The sequence below is a fragment of the Cannabis sativa genome, chromosome 8 (genome assembly GCF_029168945.1).
Source record: "Cannabis sativa cultivar Pink pepper isolate KNU-18-1 chromosome 8, ASM2916894v1, whole genome shotgun sequence".
Classification (NCBI taxonomy): domain Eukaryota; kingdom Viridiplantae; phylum Streptophyta; class Magnoliopsida; order Rosales; family Cannabaceae; genus Cannabis; species Cannabis sativa.
The window spans coordinates 49,755,433-49,783,351 of record NC_083608.1 but is presented as its reverse complement, the minus strand read 5'-3'; the positions used below and the strand labels follow the sequence as shown (position 1 = coordinate 49,783,351).

General features: G+C 31.3%; 4 protein-coding genes across 4 annotated transcripts; 2 read left to right on the top strand and 2 right to left on the bottom strand.

Moving 5' to 3' along the window:
• The first annotated feature begins 4,042 nt into the window (after positions 1 to 4,042).
• Positions 4,043 to 6,540, top strand: LOC115699732 (pentatricopeptide repeat-containing protein At5g50390, chloroplastic). Its single transcript, XM_030627270.2, has one exon. The coding sequence runs from the start codon at positions 4,333 to 4,335 to the stop codon at positions 6,418 to 6,420; it is 2,088 nt and encodes a 695-aa protein (XP_030483130.2). The 5' UTR covers positions 4,043 to 4,332; the 3' UTR covers positions 6,421 to 6,540.
• Positions 6,541 to 8,030: 1,490 nt separating this feature from the next.
• LOC115701519 (defective in cullin neddylation protein AAR3) lies at positions 8,031 to 12,004 on the top strand. Its single transcript, XM_030629336.2, has 9 exons — positions 8,031 to 8,360; positions 8,792 to 8,924; positions 9,319 to 9,370; positions 9,507 to 9,582; positions 9,701 to 9,783; positions 9,915 to 10,011; positions 10,281 to 10,326; positions 11,285 to 11,376; positions 11,453 to 12,004. Exons 1-9 carry the CDS (start codon positions 8,294 to 8,296, stop codon positions 11,863 to 11,865), a joined length of 1,059 nt encoding a protein of 352 aa, XP_030485196.2. The 5' UTR covers positions 8,031 to 8,293; the 3' UTR covers positions 11,866 to 12,004.
• A 342-nt stretch (positions 12,005 to 12,346) lies between these two features.
• Positions 12,347 to 16,852, bottom strand: LOC115701518 (granule-bound starch synthase 2, chloroplastic/amyloplastic). Its single transcript, XM_030629335.2, has 7 exons — positions 16,058 to 16,852; positions 14,752 to 15,517; positions 14,509 to 14,573; positions 14,166 to 14,354; positions 14,036 to 14,080; positions 13,742 to 13,915; positions 12,347 to 13,573 (listed from the first exon to the last, which is right to left on the bottom strand). The coding sequence occupies exons 1-7, from the start codon at positions 16,409 to 16,411 to the stop codon at positions 12,617 to 12,619; spliced, it is 2,550 nt and encodes an 849-aa protein (XP_030485195.2). The 5' UTR covers positions 16,412 to 16,852; the 3' UTR covers positions 12,347 to 12,616.
• A 1,415-nt stretch (positions 16,853 to 18,267) lies between these two features.
• On the bottom strand, positions 18,268 to 21,795 carry LOC115699007 (uncharacterized). Its single transcript, XM_030626217.2, has 4 exons — positions 20,820 to 21,795; positions 20,366 to 20,728; positions 19,110 to 19,339; positions 18,268 to 18,698 (listed from the first exon to the last, which is right to left on the bottom strand). The coding sequence occupies exons 1-4, from the start codon at positions 21,622 to 21,624 to the stop codon at positions 18,447 to 18,449; spliced, it is 1,650 nt and encodes a 549-aa protein (XP_030482077.2). The 5' UTR covers positions 21,625 to 21,795; the 3' UTR covers positions 18,268 to 18,446.
• Between the last annotated feature and the right edge of the window lie 6,124 nt (positions 21,796 to 27,919).

Sequence of the window (27,919 nt, the reverse complement as noted above, 5' to 3'; positions counted from 1 at the left end):
AGCTACTAAAAATAAGACTAAAAAAACAAGAAAAAGAGGTGTTTCGATCCAAATTATCGGAATAAAATAGGTATTATGAGTGCAAAAATGAAATGAAATTTACAATGCTATATTTTAAGAAACTATATAAAATGCATAAATTATAGAAATAAGTTGAATAAAACTCTATGATTTAAACCAAATTATATCATCTTTTTTTGTTCAAAAGTCCAACAGCTCATCATGTGATATAGGTACGAATTGGGATTAGGCCTAATACCTATCTTCTTGGCCATCTCCTAGGGAAACTCAAACGATGTTGAATTAACACTACACCAAAAGAGTATAATGTATAAGTATATATAATTAATTTTTTGAAAGAAAACTTAATCCTATTAAAAAAAAAGTGTCAAGAAAATATCATTCATACAAGACATTAGCCATTAGTTGAGGTTGTATATAGTAATTGTGTTAGGGTTGTTCATCGAGATTGACCAAACGCAGTTTAAATTCAAAATACAACAATTCAAATTACTATAGACTATAATCTGTAAGACCGTCTTTGGTGATCCAATTAATTTGAATAGTTTATTATTGTATAATTTAGTTGTGGTTCGTAATAAATTACAAAATGCATAGTTTATTTGTTATTATAATATATCTATATCTTACAAAAGAAATTTAACATATTAATTACCTAACACATTTAACTTACAAAAACGATTAAATTACTTTTTTTAAAAAATACAACTATGAACTATAAATATTATTATGTTACATTTTAACTTTTGAGCTTTGTTGCAAACTTTATAGATCATTCACAAAAATAGAATTCGTTTAAACCATGGTTTTGAACTAAATTAAATTATTCTTAAGAGTTTTGTTAGTTTGAAAAATTTATTAGTCAAAGTTTAGTTTTTAATATCTAAAAAACTGTTATATGCTGATTTAGTTAAAAAAATATATAAAAATTTGAACCAAATTAATTCGTAAACACTCGTAATCGGCATACCAAACAGTTTAACATGAACTACCCCGTTAACTCTCATATAAAAGTATAACATATAACTTGTTTATTGTAGCCAAGTTGATGAGATTGGTGTAGGCCATAATATATATATCAAATAGAGTATTACTATTAGACATTAGTGGTGTCTAGCATCTTCTCGACATGTCGCGTTGCGATTGGTTAGCGATACTCCCTAAAAGCTATTATATTAAATTATATAGGATCCAATACTTAGTTGGACCAATAACAATATTAACACATAGGAAGATACTAGGCACTATCGGTGCCCTTTAGCATTTCTCATATCAAATACCCTTAGCTTTTGCAATCTCAAGGGTGAAGTTTGCATGCGCCGACCAGACTGCCTATGCAACAACAACACATCATCATTACCATTAATAGCAATATGAACTATGAACCTTTGGATCAATTACTTTTGATTGATAATAATCCAAAAAATTAAGGCCCAACAACAACATTTAAATCAATTAGTAAAGTAATATTATGATGCACCTTATTTTTCCATTGCTAATATATTCACACACCTTCAAAAGGTTCAAACTAAAGTTCACACCATACTCACTTTACCAAGAGATTGATATGTGTTGAGTATTATAGGGTTCCATAGTTTATGTTCTTATATATGGTTTAATATTTTTATATTTGATCTATATGTGACAATATTATCCAATATTTCCCCTCAAGATGGTGATTATTTTTGCTCACCAATCTTGAATCATTCTTATCATAAGTAGTGTCACTTGCTCACTTATTTTTGTTTGTTTTGCGGTTGGAAGTTCCATTTGCTCGCTTATACTTATTTGCGGCTGGGAGTACCATTTTGCTCGCTTGTGGCTGGCTAACTCTTTGATAAGTGTGGATCGAAAGCCCGCTAGGGATATGGCTCTGATACCATGTTGAGAATCATGGGGTTCATCTCAAAACTAATTGGTAATAAGTGGAGTAGCCCTTCTTATCTGTGGCTCAATATTTTTACATTTGATCCATGTGGGACAATATTGTCCAATGATATCTATGCTATGTTTATGCAAATTATTTACTATATGGATCCAACCTTAAATAAGGAATGGTCATCCAGTAGCTACTGGGGTTGCATCATATTCGTGTTGGTGTTATACAAGTTGATATGTGTAATTGTTGGTCCTGTTCACTATCACTTTTGTTGGGCCGCCACCCACTTTATTTGAAGCCCTCACAATTTTATTTTTATGCATCTTTCCAAAAAGTCTCATACTAATGAGTTTGGTAAAACACTTATATTCAAAACAACTATTGCATAATTTGTGGCCTTCCCTCCACATTGTTGAGCCCTACTCTTCCACTTTGTTAGGCCGCCACCTCACTTTAACTCCCACATTAGTGATATTGTCTATTTTGGGCCTAACCTCTCACGGTTATATTTTTCGACACCTTCTTAAAAAGTCTCATAATAATGAAGTTAGTGAAACACATACGGCTAGGGGTGAACAAAAAATCCAAGAAATTGACCAAATCGAGTAAACCGACCGTCCGAACACCGAAAAAACCGACACCGAAAAAACCGCCTTCGGTTAAAACCGCCTTAACATAGTCGGTTTTAGTGTCAATGGTAAACCGACCGATTAAACCGAGAACCGACCGATTATTTTTCTACATATTTAATATACAATTTTATTAAACTAATTTTACTTATATCTTTTTTATTTAAAGTCTCAATTATTCATTATTTTATTTTATTATAATTTGATGCATTTACGTATTATATACACACATTCATAAAATAATACTAGTTTTTTAATATAACTCATTATCATATTAGTAGTACAAATAATTTGAACAAATTTAAAAAAGTTTATTTTACATTATTTATTTAACTTCAAAAAAAAAAAAAAAGAAAGTTTAATTTTTAAATTATATGATATTTGATACAATACTTTATTTTTTTAGTTTTCAAATATTTATAAAAAATTTAAAAACTTATTTTTTTTTTAAAAAAAATAAGTTCGGTTTGGTCGGTTTAAACCGTGGATTAAAACGGTCGGTTTTTTTTTATATTTTTATAATGGTCGGTCGGTTTTTGGATTAGAACCATAAAAACCGAAAAACCGAATTTTGGATTTTTTTGTGTGTAAAAAACCGACCAAACCGACCGTTGCTCACCCCTACATACGACATGTTTGGTTTGTTGTAATGGAAGTCATAATAGAATCAAATTGTCCATTACAATGTTTGTTTTGCTTTTAAAAATGATGTAATGAGATTACATTGTAATCATAATAACATTATACAAGAAATCCCTATTACATTAGAAAAACTATGTAATGAGGATTACATCACAAAATACTAAATAAACTAAACTAAAAGGACTCTAATACTTTTTATATATAAATATAAAAATTAAAGTACAGGATTATTTTATCAATTTAATAACAAACCAAATCTCTTAATCGATTCTCATTACTATTCTTATTATTTTACATTACTATTATCATTACCATTACATTATACCAAACCAAATATCACCTTATAATTAAGGCAACTCTTGCATATTCTTTCGATATGAGACTTCAGTTGATATCCTAACACTAATTGATCAATTTTAACCCGACCTGTATATATCTCATTTCAAGAAATTTTAACCCTAACACCAAACATATGGTGTTCGCGAATTGACTTATCGCATTCACATATTTGAATAATTTATAATGTCGAAAATACGTTTGAAGCTTTTTGAATACACGTAGTAAATTGGAATATCAAGAACTCTATTTTCAGTATTGTAAACTATTCAAAAATTTACAGGAATAATATTATAACTATAACGAATACCGCTATAAAAAATTGAAAAAAAAAGCATTCTAACATGTAATTTTAGACGTAAAAATTGACTAAAAAACTGTAATTAAGATTCATCTTTTTACTTTTTTATGAGAAAATATTATACTTTTATAATTTTGAAATTTACAAATTTATTTTATAAAATAAAACATAGAATATTATTTTTTAAATTCCAATAACATAAATGTGCATCCCAATTGACAATAAATAGAAATAAATAAAAATTTATATAAAAAAAGAAGAAATTGTGTCCCATATTTTGGGAGAAGAAAGAGTGTGAAAGTACAAAAGTGTCCGTACAACAACTACTCGGATTTTTCCCTCAAAAAAAAAAAAAACAACTACTCGGATTTGGGCGGATCCCCCAATGCTGATTTGATCCCCTTCAAAGCTCATTCTTTTATATGCAAACAAACATGAACAACACTCTTATTCTCACTCCGAATTTGAATCAGATTCATCTCAAGCTACATTTTCTTTTGCTGATTTCACTTTAGTTGTTAACTATGGAAGTTCCATCTCAGATCCGCATTAACAGCAGCTGGCGATTGTCTATATCGGATTCTAGTCTTTCTGGGCATAGGTATTTGTTTTCTGGGTACAGTTTCTCTGTCTCCAGAAGGAAATGGAGGAACCCTTTTGTTCAGATTAGGTGTTCCTCGGCGATGGAACAGGGGTTGAAGCCACGCCCCAAATTGAATCATGTGAAATTCGATGTGAAAGAAACTGTTTTGGAGGAAACCCAGATCAGAAAATCGAGTGTTGGGATCTGTAATCAGATTGAGACGTTTGTTTTGTATAAAAGATATAGGGAAGCACTTGAATTGTTTGAAATTTTGGAGCTTGATGGTGGATGTTGTGATGTGGGTAGTAGTACGTATGATGCTTTGGTGAGTGCTTGTATTGGATTAAGATCCATTAGAGGAGTGAAGAGGGTGTGTAATTTGATGAATAAGAATGGGTTTGAATTGGATTTGTATATGAGGAACAGGGTATTGTTGATGCACTTGAGATGTGGTATGATGATTGACGCTCATAAACTGTTCGATGAAATGCCTGAGAAGAACTCGGTTTCTTGGAACACAATGATATCCGGGCTTGTTGATTCTGGAGAGTTTATGAAGGCGTGTAAGTTGTTTCTAATGATGTGGGAGGAGTTTTCTGAAGGGGGGTCTCGCCTGTTCGCCATGATGATTCGGGCGTCGGCGGGGTTGGGACTCATCTTTGCTGGAAGACAGTTTCATTCGTGTGCTTTGAAGATGGGTGTAGACCAAGATATTTTTGTGTCTTGTGCATTGATTGACATGTATAGTAAGTGTGGAAACCTAGAAGATGCTCAATTTGTTTTTGATGAGTTGCCTAAAAAGACAACAGTGGGATGGAATACTATAATAGCAGGTTATGCACTTCATGGTTATACTGAAGAAGCTTTGAGCTTGTATTATGAGATGAGTGGATCTAATGTCACCATGGACCATTTCACATTTTCTATACTCGTAAGAATATGTACAAGATTAGCTTCATTAGAACATGCTAAGCAAGCTCATGCAGGTTTAGTTCGTCATGGTTTCGGGTCAGATATAGTGGCCAACACGGCACTTGTGGACTTCTATAGCAAATGGGGAAGAATAGAAGACGCTCGCCATGTTTTCGACAAGATGCCCTGCAAAAACCTTATTTCTTGGAATGCCTTGATTGCTGGATATGGTAATCACGGTAGGGGTGAAGAAGCCATCGAATTATTCGAGAAGATGCTCGAAGAAGGGCTGATGCCCAACCATGTAACGTTTCTTGCTGTATTATCAGCTTGCAGCTATTCGGGATTATCAGAACGTGGATGGGAGTTTTTTGAGTCAATGAGTAAAGATCACAAGATTAAACCTCGTGCAATGCATTATGCATGTATGATTGAATTGCTAGGACGAGAGGGGCTTTTGGATGAAGCCTATGCACTATTAAGCAAGGCACCATTTAAGCCAACGGCTAACATGTGGGCTGCTTTGCTGACAGCTTGTAGAATCCGTGAGGATTTAGAGCTTGGTAAACTTGCAGCTGAAAAACTCTATGGAATGGAGCCTGAGAAGCTAAGTAACTATATTGTACTCTTGAATATATACAACAGTTCTGGCAAGTTAAGGGAAGCTGCTGGTGTTGTTCAGACTTTAAAAAGAAAAGGATTGAGAATGCTTCCGGCTTGTAGTTGGATTGAAGTGAAAAAAAAGTCTCATGTTTTCTATTCCGGAGATAAAACTCACTCAGAAATTGAGAAAATATACCAAAAGGTGGAAGAATTGATGGCAGAAATTTCAAAACATGGTTACATTGGTAAGGAGAAGACTCTGCTTCCTGATGTGGATGAACATGAAGAACGAATACTGCTATACCACAGTGAGAAATTGGCTATAGCATATGGTATGCTCAGTACTCTAGATGGAACATCACTACAGATTGTGCAGAGCCACCGAGTCTGCAGCGATTGCCATTCCGCCATAAAGTTAATGGCTTTGATCACCGGACGGGAAATTGTTCTAAGAGATGGCAGCAGATTTCACCATTTTAAAGATGGTAACTGTTCTTGTGGGGATTATTGGTGATGGAGCTTTTACTTTAGGACTAGAATATAATAGCTTTGCTAATTGATTTATTTGTATTATGCTCTCTTTATAGGTCCTTGAGAGATTAATAATAATGGAAGATGCATTAGTTTTGATCAATCAATCTTACATAGCAATATCCAAAAACATAATCTACTATTAACAATAATACTTACGATAGCCTATTTATTTACCTTACAAAACTAATTGTTGTAGTCTAAGTTTATTTTTTCATATCTAGGTAGGGGACTCTATTGTGAGTGAGGATATAATGTGATTAAAGTGGTGGACTATGATGTCAATTTGATTAAAATGTATAAAATGGGTAAATACTATTTTAGATCATGTGTTGTGCAAAAGTTACCAATTGGACCATCTGTTTTGTTAAATGACAAAATAGACTCTATATTTTCTAAAATAGTAAAAATAGGACTCTGAGCTTAATTTTTAACAATTTTATTTTTTTAATATAACCAACTATGTAATTAGTTTTGGTATAACATCTTTATATTAAATTATTATTAAGTTTTATTTTGACAAAAAATTAATTCATAGTTTTATTTGTTCAGTTTTGAAAAATACATGATCCATTTTGCTTAAATAAAATAAAAAAATAAATATAAAATTGAATTTTACAAAACACACTTATATTTTTTATTTTTAAATTAAAAGTTTATAGTCAAGATACAATATATTTTTGTTTTTGAAAAACAAATGAGGCGTTTGGTAACACTTTTACTTTTAAAAAACAAAAATATGTTTTATAACTAATTTTGTTTTTCAATTTTATAAACAAAAAATAGGTGTATTCTGTAAATTTTATTTTTATTTTGATTTGTTGATTTTATTTAAGTCGGGTCCGAGGTCGAGTCCGAGATCGGGACTGGGTGTTGGTCCAAGTTTGGGGCCGGGTCCGGATTCGGTTTCCAAGGTCTAAGTTGGGGTCAGAGTCTAAAATATTGATTAAAATACCCTGAGTGCTTGGAAAGTAAAATTTCAAGGACGAAAGTGATTTTTTTTTTTTTTTTATAAATTTAAAAATTAAAGAGTAAAAACAGTTTTATAGACATGATTTTGGAAAATATTTTCACTTTTTTAATTTTAAAAGTAAAAAATTGATAAAAAAGTGTTACTAAACACACCCAAAATTTTTAAAAACAAAAATTTTACTTTTATTTTTATAATTAAAAAATTAGAAAGGAAAAATATTACTAATCCACACCTAAATTAGTATGGACTGAATTATATATAATTAAGTCTAATTAGGATTTTTGCTTCTGATTTTGACATGTATCAAATCATAACTTTTAAGGTCCTTGAAAATGCTCCTGAACTATTGAGATTGTTTGATTTAAGGACTTTTGTCTAATTTCATTCAATTTTACTATTTCAGTGATTGGTTATGTATTAAACCGTGCTTCTTAAATTTTGATACCTACTAAATCATGTCCCTCGAACTTTTATATGTACTAAAAGAATTGTTTTAAATTAATGAAAAATGTGCACCTAATTTTTTTCTTTTTCTTTACACCTAATTAGTATAACGGTTAGAGAAGATGATATTTGTTAGATATCTAAAGGCATAATTATGTAATATTCTTTTTCAAGAAATAAAAATTAAAAAATCAAAACACAAAAAGAGAGAAAAACTACATACATTTGTTGTATTTATTTATCTTAATTTAAAATAAAAATAGTGAGCGATTAAAGCCAAAAGCAATAGCCAACGCCGAACGAGTTACAGCCCGTTTCAAAATCTGGGTGCGTTTTTTTACGGTACAAACAATTTATATAACGGGAAAAGGACGAGACTTTCTCTCTCTCTAGGCCTCTTTCTGGCCTGGTCTCTCTTCTCTCTCTAAAGCTCTTACTAATGGATGCCATGGATTCCTATACCTCCAATTCCTATGATATTTCTGATGCTTATCGCCAATTCTGTGGTAAATTTCACTTTTTTCTTAAGAAATTTTGTATTTTGTGTTTTGGGATTTTGGATTTTAGATGAGTGGTTTATAACTCTTGTTGGTTTTATAATTATGGGTTGTTTCGTTGATCAGGGAACATAGGTTAGTGTGGAAATTTTTGTTCTTATTTTGTGAAAAATGGGGTTTTATAATTGTTGGTTTTAACAATTTTCAATGTCTTGGCTTGGATATAGGGGTTTTAGTCTGTCTGAGTATTAGAGAGACATGAAATGGGGAATGGGACTGCATTTTTAGCTTTTTTTTTGATCAAGAATAATAATCTTTCTATTAATCAAACAAGCCATTTACAACCAAATAGGGACTAAGCATTTTTAGCTTTATTGATGAAAGATTTCATTTAAAGATTGGAGCTTGAATGGGCTTTGATTTGTGAATTTGTCTTGCAGATATTGGATCAGGGAATCTGTATTTTCAAGGGGAAGAAGGTTATAGAAAAAATGAGGAGTTACAAATGGCTCAATGTTCACGAGAGGCACTGACTCAGCTTTCGAAGATGGTAGAGTCAAGACTGCATGGAAGGTATGCATCACAATCCATGAACTTTGATTATATAATGTAAGTATATAACTACCAAAATTGGGGTTGAGGTTGTCAAACAGCATTGTGGTTGTGGAAAATCTGATTGATTTTCTGTTACCTGTCCGAGTATTTTAGCTGTGTTTCAAATGATTTGAGCTCCGGAACTAGTCAATTTTTTTTGTGGCACTTTGCTCCTATAAAGCTGTTGTTAAAATGCATTAGCTCAAAATTATAAAAATTGGACAACTATTTAATTAGAATGTTTGCTGTTTCAATGGCTAAACTCCAATGGGCTATTTAAGTGTCGTCAAATATTCTTTTATTTTCTACCATTAGGAAAAATAGTTCCTATTATTTCGTCTTCTTATAGAAAATTAATGGCTTTCTCTGCCAGGACGTCTGTTTTTGATGGAATTTCCAAGCTTATGTCACAACTCAACTTGATGGTAAGGTTTATGTTCTTCTGCATAACAGATTGTAGATGCTCTTCAACAAGTGCTTGTTGATGCTTTGCGTGTCCCTTGAACTTGTTAATCAGCATATCGTGGTCTTTACTTTGTGTTGATTTTTTTTCTTTTGCAGGTTGATTTTTCCGAATTCTCACGCTTCTATGAATTTGTTTTCTTTCTTTGCCGTGAAAATGGTCAAAAGAACATCAGTAAGTGTTCCCCCATCTATGTTACATTTTCAATTGTTTTGTTGATTCACAATGAAATGTCTTTACTGATATGTTGATCCACACATTGTTGTTTGACCCCTTTAACTAATATTTGCAGCTGTAAAAAAGGCTGTTACTGCATGGAGATTAGTTCTTGCCGGAAGGTTTCGATTGCTTAATCATTGGTGTGAGTTTGTTGAGGTATGTAGTTGGCATGATGCTCTACTTTTCAATAGTTGGAATCATGTGAAGCCACAAATAGTTTGATTTACTAGGGCATGACTTTATCTTGCTTTTTTTTTTTCTGTGAATACTAATCTACTTCCTTGTAGAAAAATCAGCGGCATAATATCTCAGAGGATACTTGGCGGCAAGTTTTAGCTTTCAGTCGGTGTGTACATGAAAATTTGGAGGGATATGATCCCGAAGGTATAAACATTCCTTTTAAAAAAGAAAAAGATTTTCCCTTTGTACATAATAATCACGGCTGCATTGTTGTGTCCATTCTTTCTGTTCTGCCAATGCAACAACATCATTTTCGGTCAATGTGGTGGTTATTGGTTAGTCTAGTTGGATAATTATTTTTTAAATAATAAGGATTAAGGGGCACTCTTAATTTCATGTTTCAGCTTAATTTGGTTAATGCATGTATTATTTTCACCATAAGTAACTCCCAGTTGCTTTCGTTGATCTTCTAGGAGCTTGGCCCGTATTAATAGATGACTTCGTTGAGCACATGTACAGGTTTGATATAATATTCCATAAAGTATTTTTGTTTTGTTTCGACGTTTCTCTTTGTACTGTCTATTTATTTGTTCACAATTTACATATCATACCTCGAAATCCTCGTCCATGTTATGCCCATCAGTGAGTCGACTTTTTGATTTTTGACAACAATTGGTTATCAGTTCATACCTATCTGTTGCTAGATGAATTGGTAAAGAAAAACAATTAACTAGCAGTGAAAGATAATCTATTATAGTTAGCTTATGTTTGAATTTTATTATGTATCATCATATAAATTATATCTATGAATCATAATTAGACTGACATCTCATACTTATGGATCAAATCAAGGTTTAGGAAAAGATGAATACCGAACAAACATGTGGTATCATAATGGCAGAAAGTAGGTTGACATTGTTTTTTGTTTTAATTTTGATTCATGAAAGCAAAAATACTCACAATTCTTTAAGAGTACGAATTCTCTTTCCGCTTTAGGGTTACAGTTGCATGTAGTCACTAGTGTGGCTAGGCTCTGTGCCATTAAAGTGTAGCCTAAAATACTTGTCATCTGCTATTCATTCATAATTGAAGGCAGGTTTTGATATCGTCGATGTCCATATCCATACATGAAATTGTGTGCTCTATCATGTACTGAATTAGCCCGAAATGAAACAACAAATACATGTTCATATTTTCGTCACCATGTACTGAATTGCAGGTCCTTACCATCATAGTTCAAAATCCACACACTACAAACAAGAGTTTATTGTTTACTCATTATTAAAATGAATTCATACATGATCATCTCTTAATTTAAATATGGATTTCTATATTTTGATAGATCCTTTCAGAAGTTCATAATTCATCTTAAATACAGAAAATACATCTAAGTTATTGGTGGGGTACTCTTGACTAATCAAAACTTGTTTTGCATGTAAGGTATGATGACAGTAATGACATTCTTTTTCTCTTTCAGGATTTCTGGATCTAATAAAAAGCATAACTTTTCATGTAATTGTGGTGACTCAGAAACTGAGTCTGGTGTATGTGACAACGACTCCCTACCCGGTAAACTTATTTTCGCATTCAAAACTTCGTTCGAATAAAAAAGCTTTTCCTGAAAAGTGTTGATGTTATATTACAGGGCTGAAAAGTCTCCCCGGCTTGAAGAGGAAGTCATTCAAGGAGCTTGAAAAAGATGATTTGGGATCCTTAATAACAATCTTTCCAGATAGTACCAACTTAAATCCTGTAATGAGCATAAAGAGAAACCGGTCTATTATTTACAGACCACCGGAAAACCGAGAGGATGATAATCCATTAGTGGAGAATGATGATTTTATGGACATCAGTAGATGTAATAATAATACTCAGTTGAATGCTTCTACTAAGTCACCATGTGCAATTGAAGGTTGTATGTCAAAAGGATTTGCAGCAGAAGGGATCTTCCCAACAACACGCCCATGTTCGCGCTTAAAACGAGAAGCACGAGTTCCCTTTACCGCTCAGAACTACACATCCTCCTCTCCTGAAAAACTCCTGCACAGAGTGACTTAACTTTGGAATATTAGAGTGTGCTTGTCATTTTTTTTTATGTTCACCCAGTTTTCTCATTCTTGGAATTGTGTATTAGTCAATAGTGTGAGCCATTTTTATTAAAAGGTAAAGTCAATATATATTTTTTTTGTGTGTACAATTGTACCTATCATTTCTACTGAGGCAACGTTTTGTGAGAGCCTTTGTATTAAGATAAAATTCTAAACAAAAAAAAAAAAACTATAAAAAGATACAATTATAAATTTGTTTATTAGTATTATAATATAACTAATAAAATGAATCAAATTATTATGAAACAAATTTTCAATCTTCTTCCATGGCTGCTTTTGCTCTAGCCAACTTTCATCTCTTCCGGCCAGTGCTCCTCTGCTCCGATCAGGTAAGTCATCTCTCTTATTACCTTTGATTATGATTTGTCTCTTGAATAATGAATTATGTTAAAATGTAATCAGGAACTAATGTTAACTCTTCCAAAAGCACATTCAGAACAAATCACCAGCCATTCTTTTTGGTTTGGGAATTTACAAGAAAGTATGAAAGTTAATAATAAGAATGAGAATAAGGAGGGCATAGGAGAATAATAGCTCATGAATTTGAAAAGTGGGGTGTAAAACAAGGAAGATGCTACAACAACTACATGATTATTTCACTACTGGATACCATTACAGGAAAGGGTGCAAACTAAGCAAAAAAAAAAAAAAAACACTATTTACCAAAAAATTGTTATTTTCATTGGCAAAGGCCGTATTATTCACCACTGGTACTTGGCAGCCACAAGTACCTCTTCGTAAGTCTCAGCAGCTTTATCCCAGCTAAGGTCTTTTGTCATACCTCGTCTCTGGAGTCCTTCCCAACTCTGCTTGTAATCCCGGTAAGTAAATAAACAGTTCCCTAATGCATGTATGAGCTTGTGCGATTCAGCGCTATCAAATGTCCACCCCAGTCCAGATTCTTCGTACGGATTGAACTGCTCGACTGTGTCTCTTAGCCCACCAACAGCATGAACAACAGGAATCGTGCCATACTTCATGGCGTACAGTTGGTTCAGCCCACAAGGTTCGAATCTTGATGGCATGAGTAGAATGTCTGCACCTGCGGTTATCCTGTGAGATGTTTTAACAGAAAAACCGACCCATCCCCTCACTTTGTCCCTATGTTGGCCTTCGAATTGCCTGAGCATCTCTTCCAGATCAGGTCGGCCAGTTCCCAACATGACTAGTTGCACATCCTGATCCATCATCCATGGAATTGCCTCAGCAATGATGTCAACACCTTTTTGTGGATCCAACCTACCGATGAAGCCAATGAGGGGAACATCTGGACGAACGGGTAGACCCAGCTCTTTTTGCAAAGCTGCCTTACACTGAGCCTTTCCGGTTTGGAGTGTCTCTAGGGAGTAGTTTGTGTAACCATCTGTGGTTAGATGAACGTCGTATTGTGGATTCCACTCCTTTGTGTCGATTCCATTCACAATGCCCCGAAGTTTCCAGTCGTTCTCATTGATGATTCCATGTAAACCCCAACCGCCTTCAATAGTTTTAATCTCCCAGGCATACCCATGGCTTACAGTGACAACTCGGTCTGCTGTCTTTAAACCAGCTGCGAAGATATTAAAGTGCTCGCCGCCAACAGGATCATATAATTTGAAATAATCGATGTAATGTTGTGGGAGATCCACAGTGAGGAAGTCCTCTACTGGGCCTCGGCCCTGGAGACAATGAACATAAAAGTTAACATTTGTTATTAGGAAAACACGAAAAATTATATGCAGCTTTATAATTCAAGTTTACGAACCTATTCACTCAATAGCAACTGTAAATAGTAACTACAAATTGATTTGTGAAAGGGATTTTCTTGAAGATGAGGATGAACAGACCTGGTGAGCTATGTTATGAATGACAAGGATTGACCGTGTATATGTCATTAAGCCGTTATCACGATAGTACGCCTTCAAATATACTGGTAAAAGTGCTGTATGCCAATCATTTGCAATGAAAGCCAAGTTCCCATCTCCATAGACAACACCACCGCATGGAACGTACCAAGGGACCTGAAAATCCCAGATAGAGGATAAAACGATATCCCAACGCCAATTAAATTAAATTAGCACAAAAATGTATAAGCATAGAAAAGTGCAAGTGATCTGGAGACAGGCATTCAGCCAATGTACCTCAACAGCAGCTTTGCAAAACAACGCCATGCGTCTTAAAATGTCCTGAAACACAAAACCATAGGCATGTGAGGTTCGATTATTCACAGACTTGTTGAAGTTGAAAGAACTAGACCAGATATTATCTCACCAATCGGTTTCCTCCATATATATTGTTTTCTAAGTGCTGAAAGATAGGACTGTCAATGAAAACGAAATCTACACCATCGATATATGCTTGGAAGTATGTCACTTCCATATCCTGGCCAGCTACTTTATATCTTTTCCGTACTCCTGTCTCTTTGGCTTCAGCGTATTGACCATAGCGAGGTGCCACAACCTTTGAGAGAAACAAAATTAGGACGATTTAAACTAAAAAGGAAATTCAGTCTATCTAAGAGCCATAGTAAAGTAATCATGTATGAGACAGGTTACAGGAAAATCAGTTATTTTGAAATGTAAAGGTCAGTTTATTGAAAGGATTAGGACCATACCATAACCCTGTGTCCACGCCGAGCCAAAGCCTTTGGTAAAGCCCCAGCAACATCTCCAAGACCACCTATAAGAACTCTTTGTACATCAATCTTGAATTGCAGAGAAATGCATGAGTTCATGTTTACATTATTATAAGGATATGTTTGCTATATAAATATGTAAAATAATCATTGCTGAGATCGTTTTCCTAGAAAGCAAAGATGCAAGAAAAATCTTAAAAACAGCTACATTCCGATGTATACCTGTTTTTGACCATGGAGCACATTCTGCAGATACCATTATGATATTCATGACATTTGTCCCAGCCAAAGGAGGGGGTTTTGCGTCTTCATATGAGGAGTCATCTTTCTTATCATGGACTGGTTGAGGAATTGATTCTTCCGAACTTACCTGCTTTTCATCTTTAAAACTCGAGGCTAAACTTGGTTCCTTCAAATTTACTTGCCTTTCATCTTTAACAGGGGAGGCTTTAAAGTTACTTGCAAGAAAGGATGGAAGGGGACTGGACTGTTGTGACTGTTTCAGAGGGAGGGTGCTTTCTTTAGATGAATCGCTGTCAGGGTTTTTCTCACTTTCACTAAACTTTCTGCTAGCAACAGAAGGCGGGGTTTCTCTCTTCTTTTCTTTAGAAGAAAGGACATAGGTGCTGAAAGGGATTCTGTCGTTTTGGTATTCAGCAGGACTGTTATCCTCATAAGAAGCTTTTTCCTCCAAACTAGAGTATTTTGACTGTTTGATAGAATCAACTCGAGGGGGAGTATTTTGTTTAGGTAAATCTTTTTCAGGTATGTTCTTAACTCCACTAAACTCACTACTGGTAGCAGAAGGCGGGTTTTCTAGCTTCTGTTCTTTGGTAGAATATGAATAGGTACTGGAAAGGATTCTCTCGTCATAGCTTTCAGCAGCATTCTTATCGTCTCCTACCTCATCAGATGTGTCATCATCTTCTTCTTCTGAATCAATAGTACTACTTTTGATAGAAGAAATCATTTTTCTTCTTTCTGCAATCTGAAAAAAATATAATTCTAATGATAAATTAATCAAAGTGATGGAAATATCAAATAGAAATGGATAAACCTTTAATCTTTTAACCATAAGTACAACTCTCCTTAAAATTGCCAAGGAATAGAAAAAGAAAACAAATTCAAGAACAAAAAGCTTATGACATTTATCTACAAATACAACAGCTCCAACTTAAACAAGATCAATATTTTGTCATTACTTTGTTCTAGTCCACATAAAGAAGCACAACAACAAAGGATTTTTTCCTTTTTTTTTTTTCCAAACATGTTGATGCAATGCAGCAAGATTTGTAACTTAGCTAGACTGACACTCGTAAACAGGCAACTTCTATTAACTTTAAAATTATCCCATGTACCATTTCTCTGTATTCATCTTTTACAATGACATTACTCTTTTTGAAGGGTACAGAGAAAGATTTGTTCTTGTACTTGATAAATGGTTATAAGAAAGCTCACAAAAAGAAAAGATTCTTGTTAATTAGAAACTTTAATGTTAATTTCAAACAAGAACAATGAATTTTAGTACCTGTTGCAGCAAGTCTCTTTGCATAGCAAGAACCTTCTTGCTCTTCTCAATGGTGGCCTGAATTGCATCATCTGATCCCTCAAGTCTTTCATCACTACCTTCAGAATCCTTATCCAAAGCTTTCAGAGGCTTATTCCTCTGTAACTGCCTTCTACTACTGCTGCCACCTAAGATTAATCCATTACAAAATCCCACTACTGAAGAAGACCCACGACTTGAGCCAGTGAGGGATTTTCTTGGTAGATTAGAGAAGAAGGGGAATCTTGGTGGGTGACAACTTTTGTGGTTGATAATCACAAAAGTGTCAGTCTTTGTCTCTGGGACAAAAGGGAAATACCCTACAGAAGAAGCCATAGGAGATAGTTCTCAAAGAACTGCGTCTCAAAACAAGGAAAGATCGTTCCTTTGTAAGAAGATTGAGAAACCCAGTTGAGGAAACTGAGAGACAAGAAAACCCAATTGAGGAAACACTAAAATTATTAAGCTGGAAGAAGTGAAGAATGATTGAGTTTGAGAATGAGTGAGTCAATATAAGCAAGAGGAAACCATGGAAAATGTAGTTAGTTGAAATTGGGTCCCGCAAAAGAAGGAATCACAGGGATGGTTTTTGATTGAGGTTCAGAAATTTGTGTAATGAAAAATGTGAGTGAATGAATTAAAGAAAGGTTTTTTGATATTCTCGGACTCGACTCGACTGACCACAAATCTCCTGTTTCTGTTCTCTAACAACACTTTCAACCAGAAGTTTTGGATCTCTGGTGGGCCTGGCCTTTAGAAAGGCCCTTTTGTTGCCACAATTTCATGTACAATCGTTTTGTTCTTTTAAAATAGAGTTTTGAGGGCTAAAGTGTCTCAATTATTGTTTCACTTGTACTTTATTTTTTAAATTTAAATTTTGACGGTAAAATCTTTCAAACTATTAAACTCTTAGAAAATTTAAAGTGTTATCTGGTGAATTAACACCATGAACTACTTTGTACATGTGTCATGTTTATATTTGTTCACCTAATATTTTTATTTTAAAATTAAATAAAATCATAATAAAAAATTTAAAAAATAAAAAATATTATAATTTTTTTTATAATTATTAAATAATAATATTAATTGTACTAATATAAATGTGTCAAGTGTAAAAGAGTGTAAAAAGTAGATGACATCTTAAATTTGCTTACAGTTCAGTTGTTTGGAGAGTTTTACACCAAAATTTGAGCTTGGAGGAGGGTTAAGTACAAGTGAGATGATAGTTGACAGAGTTTATCCGCAAAAAACTCTATAAAATATATACCTTTATCTATTTTAATATTTGAAATAATTTTTTAATCAAATTTTTTCTTATGGTCATGTACGATGTAGTTATTTAAGATATCTTATAAAATTTTAAACAATTAAAAAGAATTTTACATGCAGCTAATAAGATTCAAACAATGTGTTGCACGCGTGACTATTTTATTTTATAGCGTGTGAAATAGACTATTTAAACACTGCTTTCTATATTATAAATTATTCTAAATTTATCAAAATTTTGTAGAATATCTTAAATAACTATAACGTAAACGAATATGAAAACAAATTAGACTAAATTTTTTTCTGAATACTGAAATAGATAGAGGGTGCATTAATGCATCTCTTTTAAGGAAGTGCATTATAGAAGCACAAAATATTATAAATTAGATGTCTAAATTATCTAATTTAACTATATATATGAGTAAACTCTTTATCGATATTACACATAAAAATTCTCAATATTTCAAATAAATAAAAATATATCAGTACATTTTTTTTTGAGGATACTATAAAATTTTCCAATATATTAGATGTGTAAATTACCTAAATTAAGTTATATATTATATATATAAATAATCTTTCCCATATTTTTAGTGAATTTTTGAAATAAATAAACTACTCACCTCTTAGTTTCCCATTTTCTCCTAACATTCATTGGAATGTGTAGTGGTAAGTCCTAACTCACTCACCACCTCATATTTAATATTTAATATTTAATATTTAAATTGAGTTATATAAAACGTGTACTTAATAAACAAATCAGAATTCACAACGTGCTGCTCTCTACACACATCTCAACTTCTTTCTCACTTTGATATCATTTTGTTCTTTTTTGAATCAAGTTGAGCTACATGACAAGGTTGGTTGTCATACAATATTATCAAAAAAAAAAAAAAAAAAAAATTCCAATTTTACATAAACAAAAGTGGGACAACAAAGTAAAATTTATTTTGGTAAAACAGTAAAACATGTTTACCACTTTCTACAAATCCAACTGATTTTGTAGTTTGTGTTGTCTCTAGACTAACTTAATAGATTGCATTGCATGCATTTACAGTACTTATACATATTTACATGGGTTCTTATTATGCAGTAAATATCTTGGTTAAGGTGGGAATAGGGAGTGAGTAGATGTCCTCACTACTTTGCCATCTTTGAACTCAATGTTATGTAGCTTTTGTTGGCACCATTTAAGGTGAGAGGAGGAAACCATGGACATTTGAAGAACCCTTGACACAAGACTCAGATCTATCATTGTCAACAACATCTCTTCTCTTTCACACTCTTCCAAAGGCTTCACTACCCTCTTTACCAAACACCTCTTCTTCCCTTCTAAATCTTTCATCCATAGTTTGCTCTACACATAATTAATTAAAAAATGTCAAAAAGAAGAACGGAATTATCAAGAGCAAATATCATTTTAGACTTTATATTTTGTAAAAGTTATTAATTAAATATTTTATTTTTTAAAATAGTACAAAATTAATCTTGAACTTAATTTTTTACCAAATTAAAATTTGATAAAAATATTTATATTTTTTTGCATCTGTTTGTGCTACAAACAAGCTTCAAGTTTGTTATATTAAAAAAAATAATAAAAATTAAATTCAAAGTCTATTTTGTACCATTTAAAAATAGAATGGAGTTTGAATTATCATTTAACAAAACAAATGATGTAATTAATAATTTTTATAAAAATACATAATTTTAATAGTATTTACCAATATTTTAAAATATATTGTATTATTAATAATCATGGATTTATTACCTTTTGGAGTCTCTTGTTGAGTTGGGCTAAAAGCTCTAAATCTCTTGGGTCTTCCACAGGTGGATAAGCCCAAGGAGAGTTTTTGATTTTCCACCAAGGCTTTTTGATGTTATCTGTTTTGACAAACAATGAAAAAGCTTGTATGCAATCCTCTATGGCTTTCAACACTTGGTTTAAATTTGTACCTTCTCCTCTCATTTCTTCCTTGTCATACTCCTTCAAGCCTTTCACTAAAGATAATATATAAAATTTGCAAGACAAGAAATTAATTAGATCACATATCTTTTAGATAATATATAATATTATTGAGTTTAAGATCAATTCAGTGTACACTTGTTCTTACTTACTACATATTATGTTTAAAATCTTTATTGTTTTTAAGGCATCCACATGCAAATATTTTTCTTCAAGTTGATATTGATACATTAAATAATTGAAATAAGTCATTAGAACCAAAAGGAAAGTTACACAACAACTTAAGTGGTAACAAAACCAATATAAATATATGGATCACTTCTCAATATGTATTATAAATACAAATGTATAATTGAATAGAGTTGAGTAAGGTAATATGACAAAGTAGACGTATACTCAGGGCCGGCCCTGAAACAAAGTGGGCCATAAGGAGAAAATTTTTTTTTGGGCCCTTATATTAAAAAAAATGTGATATTTTTCAAAATCGGTAAAAAAATGTATAATTTTAAAAAAGGAAAAAAAATTTTTGGGCCCCTGAGCTGGGTGGCCCTAGGCACAGGCCTAGTCTGTCTATGCCCAGGGCTGGGCCTGCGTATACCCATACCTTATCCTATACTCGTATCAAGTATATATTTTTATACACTTACCCTACCCTGAATCTCAATTCAATGGATAATTAGGGTACTTACAAATAAACGAGTTTTCGATAAAATTACCATCCTTAAAAAATACCATTAGTGCACGTATAATATAAAATTATCCTATACAAGGGTGCAATTCAATATGAAGTGACACGTATTTAAGTTAAAGTATATCTCGTAATAATATTAGACACCACGAACACTCAATACTGAACAAAAAAATGTAAAAGGTATCATAAAGTGTTAGGATAACCACTAACACAGTAATTAACTAATTGTTATGGTTGACTTGACCCTGTTGAGTGTTTGATTAAGAGAGTATATTTTATTCACTAAAACAAGATTCCTTAATCAAATCAATGAATAGAAAATCATTACCCCAACAACAAAAACAAAAAGAAAAAGTGAATTTTTGAGTACCTGAAACGGCTGGGACTTGGAGAAGACTTTTAAGAGAAAATCTTGCTCTAACAAAATTCCAAACTCTTTTTCCCTCACACTGTTCATCTTCCATAAATCTCTCCAAAACAACTTGAAACTTTTGGAATTCAGTTGCCACATTACTACAATACATGTTGTTATGATCATCATCATCATCACCACCACCCATATTGATTACTACTTCTTTGACCTTTTTGTATTGATGATTAAGAATCTCCCATGACAAGCATGATTGAGCTACATAAACCATTTCAAAGTCATTCTCTATACTTCTCAAAAGCCTTGTTTTACTAATTTTGTTCACTCCACAATCAACAATCTCCTTGTTCTGCATTATTGCACCTATACATAACAAAAAATAGCCAAGTGTTATATAATATATCATCATATAGTAATTAAATTAAAGACTATATTAGCAGCTAACTATACATACTCATTCCACAAGTTCTCTCATAGTTTAGTACATCAAACCATCTCATTCTCTCAGCATAAATCTTGTAGAATAATCCATCTGATGAATTATCATCTTGTCTTTCGACTTGTAGTACTCGAAAATCAGAGGATGGTGGTGAATCTGCTCTGTCTTGTGAGTTTGAGCCACCACAAATCAAGTTCTCTTGACTTGGATAGAACATGTTTTCATGATTCCCCTGAATCTGACTTGAATTTTCATCTGTGTTGGACCCCAAAAACAAGTACTTCTCCTTATAATTCCTAGTTGAAACATCACATAGATAAAATAGACTCTCTCCATTGTTATTATTACTACTATTATTAACAATTACATCATCATCTGCATAATCTATGGTGTCTTCAAATTCATGATCTTCCTCAAACTCAAGAAGTTTCACCTTGCAACATTTCATGGAGGTAAAAAAATAATCTATTTCATGGTTATAAAAGTCAAAACTTGGTTGAGTTTCATAATAATATTCATGATCAACCAAGTCTTCATCAACTTCAACACTTTTAAATAATCTTGTCAATGAAAAAAGACAGACAATAATACATTTTTTAAAAACTCTAAATATACACAAACAAATAACATAAATGGCTCTAAAAGGGAATAGTAATACATATAGAAGGATTTGTATTAGAAGTTTGAGCCAGAGAAAAATTTGGCAAAAGAAAAGGATTAAAGGATGGATAAAAAAGCTTAAACAAAACCACTTCTTAATTAATCCATCTGGGATTATGACTGTCTCAACAATAAACCAACAAGATGTTAAATAAGCCATTCTCAAGTTATTTCAGTACTTCTTATCATATATATTGAGTTTTAGAGAAGAAAAGAGGAGAAAATTTGAAGTGTTTTTGGTGTAGACAAAAGGGGACTGACTTTGCTTTATTTTCTAGTATTTATATAAATATGTGAGATTGAGAAGTTTGTTGAAGAAACATCCAATTCATTTCCTCCAATTAAGATAGAAAAACAACTTAAAAGGGCAAGAATTAATCAATTGAATATTAGTTTCACTCTCATTTTTAAATGGGGAGTTTAATTTTGTACCTCACAAAATTATAAATAAATATACTCTAATATTAAAATAATTATTTTTTTTAAACAGATAAATATGTTTTTTTGTAGGGTTAAATTAATAAAATGTTAAAATAACAAAGGTAACTACAATGGGCATGAAATATCTCAGTAAAATTAGATAATAAAACTTTAATATTAGAAAAAAAAAATTATTTGTACCTTATAAAATTATAAATATACTTTAATATTAAAAAATTTAACTTAAATTAATTTTTAATATTTTTATAATATTATTTTGTATTAATTTCAACAATTATTTTAATTTTATTTTCATATTTTTATATTTCTTCTGATAAGATTTTAAATAGTTTTAATTTTCTTTTTGTGTCAATATCTAGAGTATATTTTATTTTATATATTTAATTTTTCAAAAATGTAAAAAAAAAGAAAAAAAGTTAGTATAAATTGAAAAAATATAAATTTATTGGGTGGAAATATCTTAATTGATTCAAATAGTACAAAACGTTTTCTTTGTTTGAATAATTGTGTATTTGACTAACATTTTAAAGTCACTATCTTATAATAAACAAAGATATATTTCTTGATTGCCACTTGGATCCTATCCATAAACAGTACTTGAAAAACAAATGTTAATTAAAATGATCATTTACTTTCCTATAATACCTCATTTACCCTTATAAAATATTTACATTCATGATTAGTGATATCATCCTTATTATTGGTATATATAGCTAATAGCTCGAAAAATGGCAGCATGATATGAATTATGAATTAGGGAGAATGTATATATGTATGTACGTACGTACGTATATATTTATATAAATATATAAATTAATTTATAATATTATGATAGAAAAGTCATCCAAATCAACTCTTGGGATTGGCTGTTGGAAGAGTGTTAGAACAACTACCAAGTGGGGTTTTGACCTTTCAGCAAGCATGGCCTTTTGATGGGTTTTTTTTTTTTTTTGGATTATTTGTGGCCGAAATTTTATTATATTTTGATTATTTACATTTAATTCTTTTATGTTATTTTATTTTTACGAAAATTTACTTTTATTTTTTTTTTTTTATAAATTTGAGGTGTTAGTTGAATATTACTAATATTAATTAGATTATTACTATATTGACTTCAGGGCCGACTCTGAGGGTAGACAGGCTAGGCGTGCGCCTCGGGTCCCCGAACGCTCAGGCTCCCGAAATTGTGAAAAAAAAAATTAATATATAGATAAAATTTTAAATAAGAAAAAATTATAATAAAATTTATTTGGTGTAGTGGTACAAGGTTTAACTAACATCTCAAATTTGTAAAAAATTAAATTTAAGAGAATTTAACTACAAAAAAAGATTAAGTTTATAGAAATTAAAATATAAAAGAGTTTTGCTGCTAATTATTCTTTTTTTTTTTTCTTAAAAAAAGAGATCAGGTGGTATAGATCTCTTCTCCACCCTTTCAGTGGCTTTGATAATTTCGAAGATCACTTTCTAATTATAGAGATTTTATACCTCATCCTGTCTTAATTAGATTATCATTATGGACCTCATGATGAATTTCCATTCTATTAAAGATGACACTACCCCCAATAAGTTAGCTTTCCAAAAGACAAAGCATAATTCCTCACAATGAGATATTATAATGGGATTCAAACTTTTGACCCAAAAAATAAAAGATGATAGTAAATATTTCCCTACTACTACACTGCATGACATGTACGTGTATACAGGGTCGATTTATTTTGAGTTAAAATAGGTCATAGGCAAATTTTATTTTTTAACTCTTACTATAAAGATAAATGATATTTTTAAAATTTATTAAAAATATATATATTAAAAGATATATTTTTTTTTTATTTTGGACCCATAAAATAAGTAAATTCTAAGCGCAAACTTGTCTATACTTAAAGCTGACCCTCTGTATTTATAAGCAAGATATATAATATTCTCTCCTAATTAGAGAGAAGACGGAATCTTAACTTTACAAGAAAAAGCATGTAAGTTGGGATAAAAATATGAATCATGTGACCTCACAATCATACATAAATAAATATATGTATTATATAGATAATCACAAGTTTATTAGTCAATGGCTTTTACATTTTAACTACCTATCACCTAACCTTCGTCCATGGAATAAGTTAGAGATTTTTTTTGGTAGAGTATTATTATTGAGTATTAGCAGTGTTTATAAATAATATTTTACGATCACGTATTTAGAAGTATTTGTTTAAAGTTTTTACATTAAATTATACAAGGCTCGATATAACACATCGTATTGTTTACTTTTTTCTTTGAAAAATAAATGGTTGACTTGATGTTTTATTTTAATTTAAGAGTGAATTTTAACACAAAAGCAAAAAGACTAAAACACTATATTTGTACTTTTCCTTATATCTTTTTTGCCACTATTAATCCAAGAAAATTAATTATATTTGCTATAATTAAATAATTGTGTGCGTGGACCCGGTCATAGCTGAAGTTGTGGGGGTTAAGGAGGCTCTGAGTTGGATAAAGAGACACCAATGGAGTCGGGTTGATGTTGAGACGGATTCTTTGGTTGTTGTTCAAGCAGTTCGAGGTTCGGTATTCATTCCATCTCCTTTTGGTCAACATGTGTCTGTTTGTCGTACATTGTTGGCTTCCTTACCTTTAGTCACTATTAATTTTGTTAAACGTTCTGTAAACAAAGCTGCACATTGTCTTGCTCGTAGCTCTTGTTTGTATTCAGATCGTATTTTCAGTGAGAGTACTGCTCCTGCTGATCTTTTATCTATTGTAATGGTTGAAAGTTCATTCTAATAAAGTTTACCATTTTCCTTAAAAAAAAAAAAAATAATTGTTAACAGAAAAATTAAGTAAATGCAGGAAGATTCAATGAAATAACATATATAACATGAATATATAATATATATTATTTCAACATAGTTTTAAAATTGATAGTGATAATTGATATAATGTTGACAAATTAAATGTAATCCTAATTAATTGAAGCCAAGCCAACACATGGGTTGAATTTAAGGCAAGAATAGATTTGTCGTAATCATACATAGTCCTACACACTTACTCATGAGTGTACCCTATTAATTAATTATTTAGTAATGGTGGGAATTTTCCACAATTTCCTTGCTATTTCACTCTCTCGATTGACCACCTTAATTAATTAATTAAAGATCATATGATCCAGGTTTGGAAGATTCACACAACTGATATCAAATTGGGGCCAACAATTTATTATTTTTTATTAATTATTATGTTAATTATAAATACAATTGTATGCACTGACGTAGTAGTGTGTATGTATATTAATGGTTTTATTACGAAATTTTATTAATTTATCCTTTGAAATTAAGTTAACTAATTAAATCTACCAGTGGTACTGGTGGCCGTGGCAATTGGCAAATAGTGACTTATATTATTCAAGCTTTACTTTGGATTAAGGGTGTACATCAAATCGTTCACATTGTATAAATTTTTCATCTCTAGTACGATTGTAGTTTGTATTTTTGTTAAACTGCACGCTACGACGTAATTTGTAATTTTAAATAATTTAATAATTACGACTCAAAATATATCATACTATATATTATAAATTTTTTAATTTTTACAATGTAATTTTTTTTATATAATATATATTATATTATTTTTAGAAATAATTTAATATAATAATTTAATTATTAGTATATATATGGTATAATGTTGAAATTTTATAAGATTAATTTTTAAATTTTTATAATAATATTTAATAATGATGACAATGTAACCTTTTCTATTTTACATGGAGATGATATTTTAGATTTGACATGTGAAATTAGTTTTATTGAAGAGTGACAGGTATTACTTTTCCGAAAGTAGTCAACACATGCCGTAGTCTTCCCGAAATAGAGCTACTAAGTCTTCTTCAACTTATCTTCACGAGGTGGAAAACTATTCCATTGGGAATTTTGGAACCTACGTCTTCTAGATTTAGCTTACTCTATCTCCAATTGTCAATGAAACTCAATTTTGATGTTAATTCAACATAAAGAAAATTAAAAAAAAAGTACTATTTTAATGCTACATTTATGTTTAATTTCAATCAAAATACCATAAATTACATTAAAAAATATATATTTACTATTATAGTTGTAGGGATTTTATCAATTTGCCCTACACACAACAAAGTGAATAATTAAATTCCCAAGGTCAAAACTGACCTTTTACCCTAGTCAAACCCCGGTTGACTCAACTGAGTTATTACCTTTTTATTCCCAGGCTACACGTCGTTTATCATAACCCTAATTAACTCTAAAGAAAAGTCTAGAATCATTCATTTGCACACACAACACACACACACGAAAGCCTGGCAGAGCAGGCTTCGTGTTTCTTCTCTGAAGAACACGAAGGCTGCTCCAATAACCCAGAAAATAACAAATTTACCCCTTCCCAGATCAAATCAAACCACAAAATCATACACAAACAATAAACACGATAGTGAAAAAATAGAAAAGAAAATGGAAAGAGTGCACCAAATTTTATAGAGGTTCCCCATATGTTGCTGGTTACATCCTCTTCGAGCTCGCCTTAGAAATGGATCGTTTCCACCATAGGATCTTCAAGATCAAAGATTTACAAGTATTAATTCCAAATCACAAGTACGATTGGTAATCATTTTCTGTTTACAGTGTTTATTTCTCTCTCTCTCTCTCTCTCTCTCTCTCTCTCTCTCTCTCTCTCTCTCTCTCTCTCTCTCTCTCTCTCTCTCTTTTCTCTTTGTATAAGCACTAATCCCTCCTTCTTCTTACTGAATGTATGAATCTCCCCTGGTTTTGGATCTCCGAGCTCTTACCCTAGGGCTTTAAGACTTAACCACTACAAGTCTCCTCCTCTATAGTAAAATTTGATATGTGTTATTTTTCTCTGAGTTTCTGTGCTTGTATTTATATGTGTAGCTGAACAGAGAGAGCTGAGAGTTAGTTGCAAAGTTTTAACATACTTTGTAACTAACTTAATAATCTATGTAGGTTGTTAGAGGTTGAAGGCCACCTAGGATCTTTACTGCTTTGTAATCTTTGCTTGATGTTGATCTGAACATTGTAAAGGGCATGTGGGGATTTATTTCAACAATATTATTTTATTTAATTATTTTATCACTAATTTTTTTTTTAATTCTAATCTAAAAAGTATTATTTAATTATTAAAAAGTTTTAAAAAAAATACTCTAGTCTACAATACCTATTATTATGTAGACTATCACAAAAATAGGATAAGTTTTACAGTTAAATTAAAGTATTTTGTGAAAAAACTCACATTATATATATAATATTTTATTGTTAGGTTCGAGATGACCTTAGTAGGGGTATTCGTAAAACCGCTTATACTGCACTAACTGCTCATACTGTACAAAAAATATAGTTAAAATTATTCACAGTGTAATTGTAGTTTATATTTTTGCCAAATCACGTAGAGTGCAATTTATGGTTTGAATTTTTATATTTACAGTTCAACAACATCATACATTCTATAATAAAATTACCAATTTTTATAATATATTTTTCTTAATATATAACAAATATATGTAGTATATGTAATCTTTTTATAGAGTTAATTTAGTGTAATTTGATTAGTGTATATGATATAATCTTAAAATTTTAATTAGATTTTTTTTTATTGTTAAAATTTTACTAGATTGATTATTTTTAAATTTTTAATTGTATTTGATGATAATGATAGTGTAAATTGTCCAAATTGTACCGTACCCCACCATATTTTTACAGTGTTATTTTTGTAGTTACAAGATGGCACCTATTCGGAGAGCTTCACTACGAAGGCCTTTTAGAGGAGGGCTTCAAAGTTTTGTTAAAACATTATCCTTTTAATTTCTTTTATAGAAATTCTAAAAAATATTAGTGATACTTACACTTAATCTTAATGAGTAGTTATATCTTCAAAAAAAAAAAATAGTTGTATGAATATTAGTACAATTAAATATTTAGTTCCACATAATTTAATACAATAATTTTATAAAATATAACTAATTATTTTTATGTGCCTAATAA

Bases quoted from the DNA above. Each gene is read 5' to 3' on its own strand.
- LOC115699732 (XM_030627270.2), top strand. From the start codon at position 4,333: ATGGAAGTTCCATCTCAGATCCGCATTAACAGCAGCTGGCGATTGTCT.
- LOC115701519 (XM_030629336.2), top strand. From the start codon at position 8,294: ATGGATGCCATGGATTCCTATACCTCCAATTCCTATGATATTTCTGAT. The intron at 8,925-9,318 runs GTATGCATCACA...TTTCTCTGCCAG, and splicing joins GAGTCAAGACTGCATGGAAG to GACGTCTGTTTTTGATGGAA. The intron at 9,784-9,914 runs GTATGTAGTTGG...ACTTCCTTGTAG, and splicing joins ATTGGTGTGAGTTTGTTGAG to AAAAATCAGCGGCATAATAT.
- LOC115701518 (XM_030629335.2), bottom strand. From the start codon at position 16,411: ATGGCTTCTTCTGTAGGGTATTTCCCTTTTGTCCCAGAGACAAAGACT. The intron at 14,574-14,751 runs GTATACATCGGA...GAGTTCTTATAG, and splicing joins TGCTCCATGGTCAAAAACAG to GTGGTCTTGGAGATGTTGCT. The intron at 13,574-13,741 runs GTCTGTTCATCC...CATTGTCTCCAG, and splicing joins TTCATAACATAGCTCACCAG to GGCCGAGGCCCAGTAGAGGA.
- LOC115699007 (XM_030626217.2), bottom strand. From the start codon at position 21,624: ATGGCTTATTTAACATCTTGTTGGTTTATTGTTGAGACAGTCATAATC. The intron at 19,340-20,365 runs GTACTCAAAAAT...TATTATCTTTAG, and splicing joins CCAAGTCCCAGCCGTTTCAG to TGAAAGGCTTGAAGGAGTAT. The intron at 18,699-19,109 runs GTAATAAATCCA...AATTATGTGTAG, and splicing joins TCAACAAGAGACTCCAAAAG to AGCAAACTATGGATGAAAGA.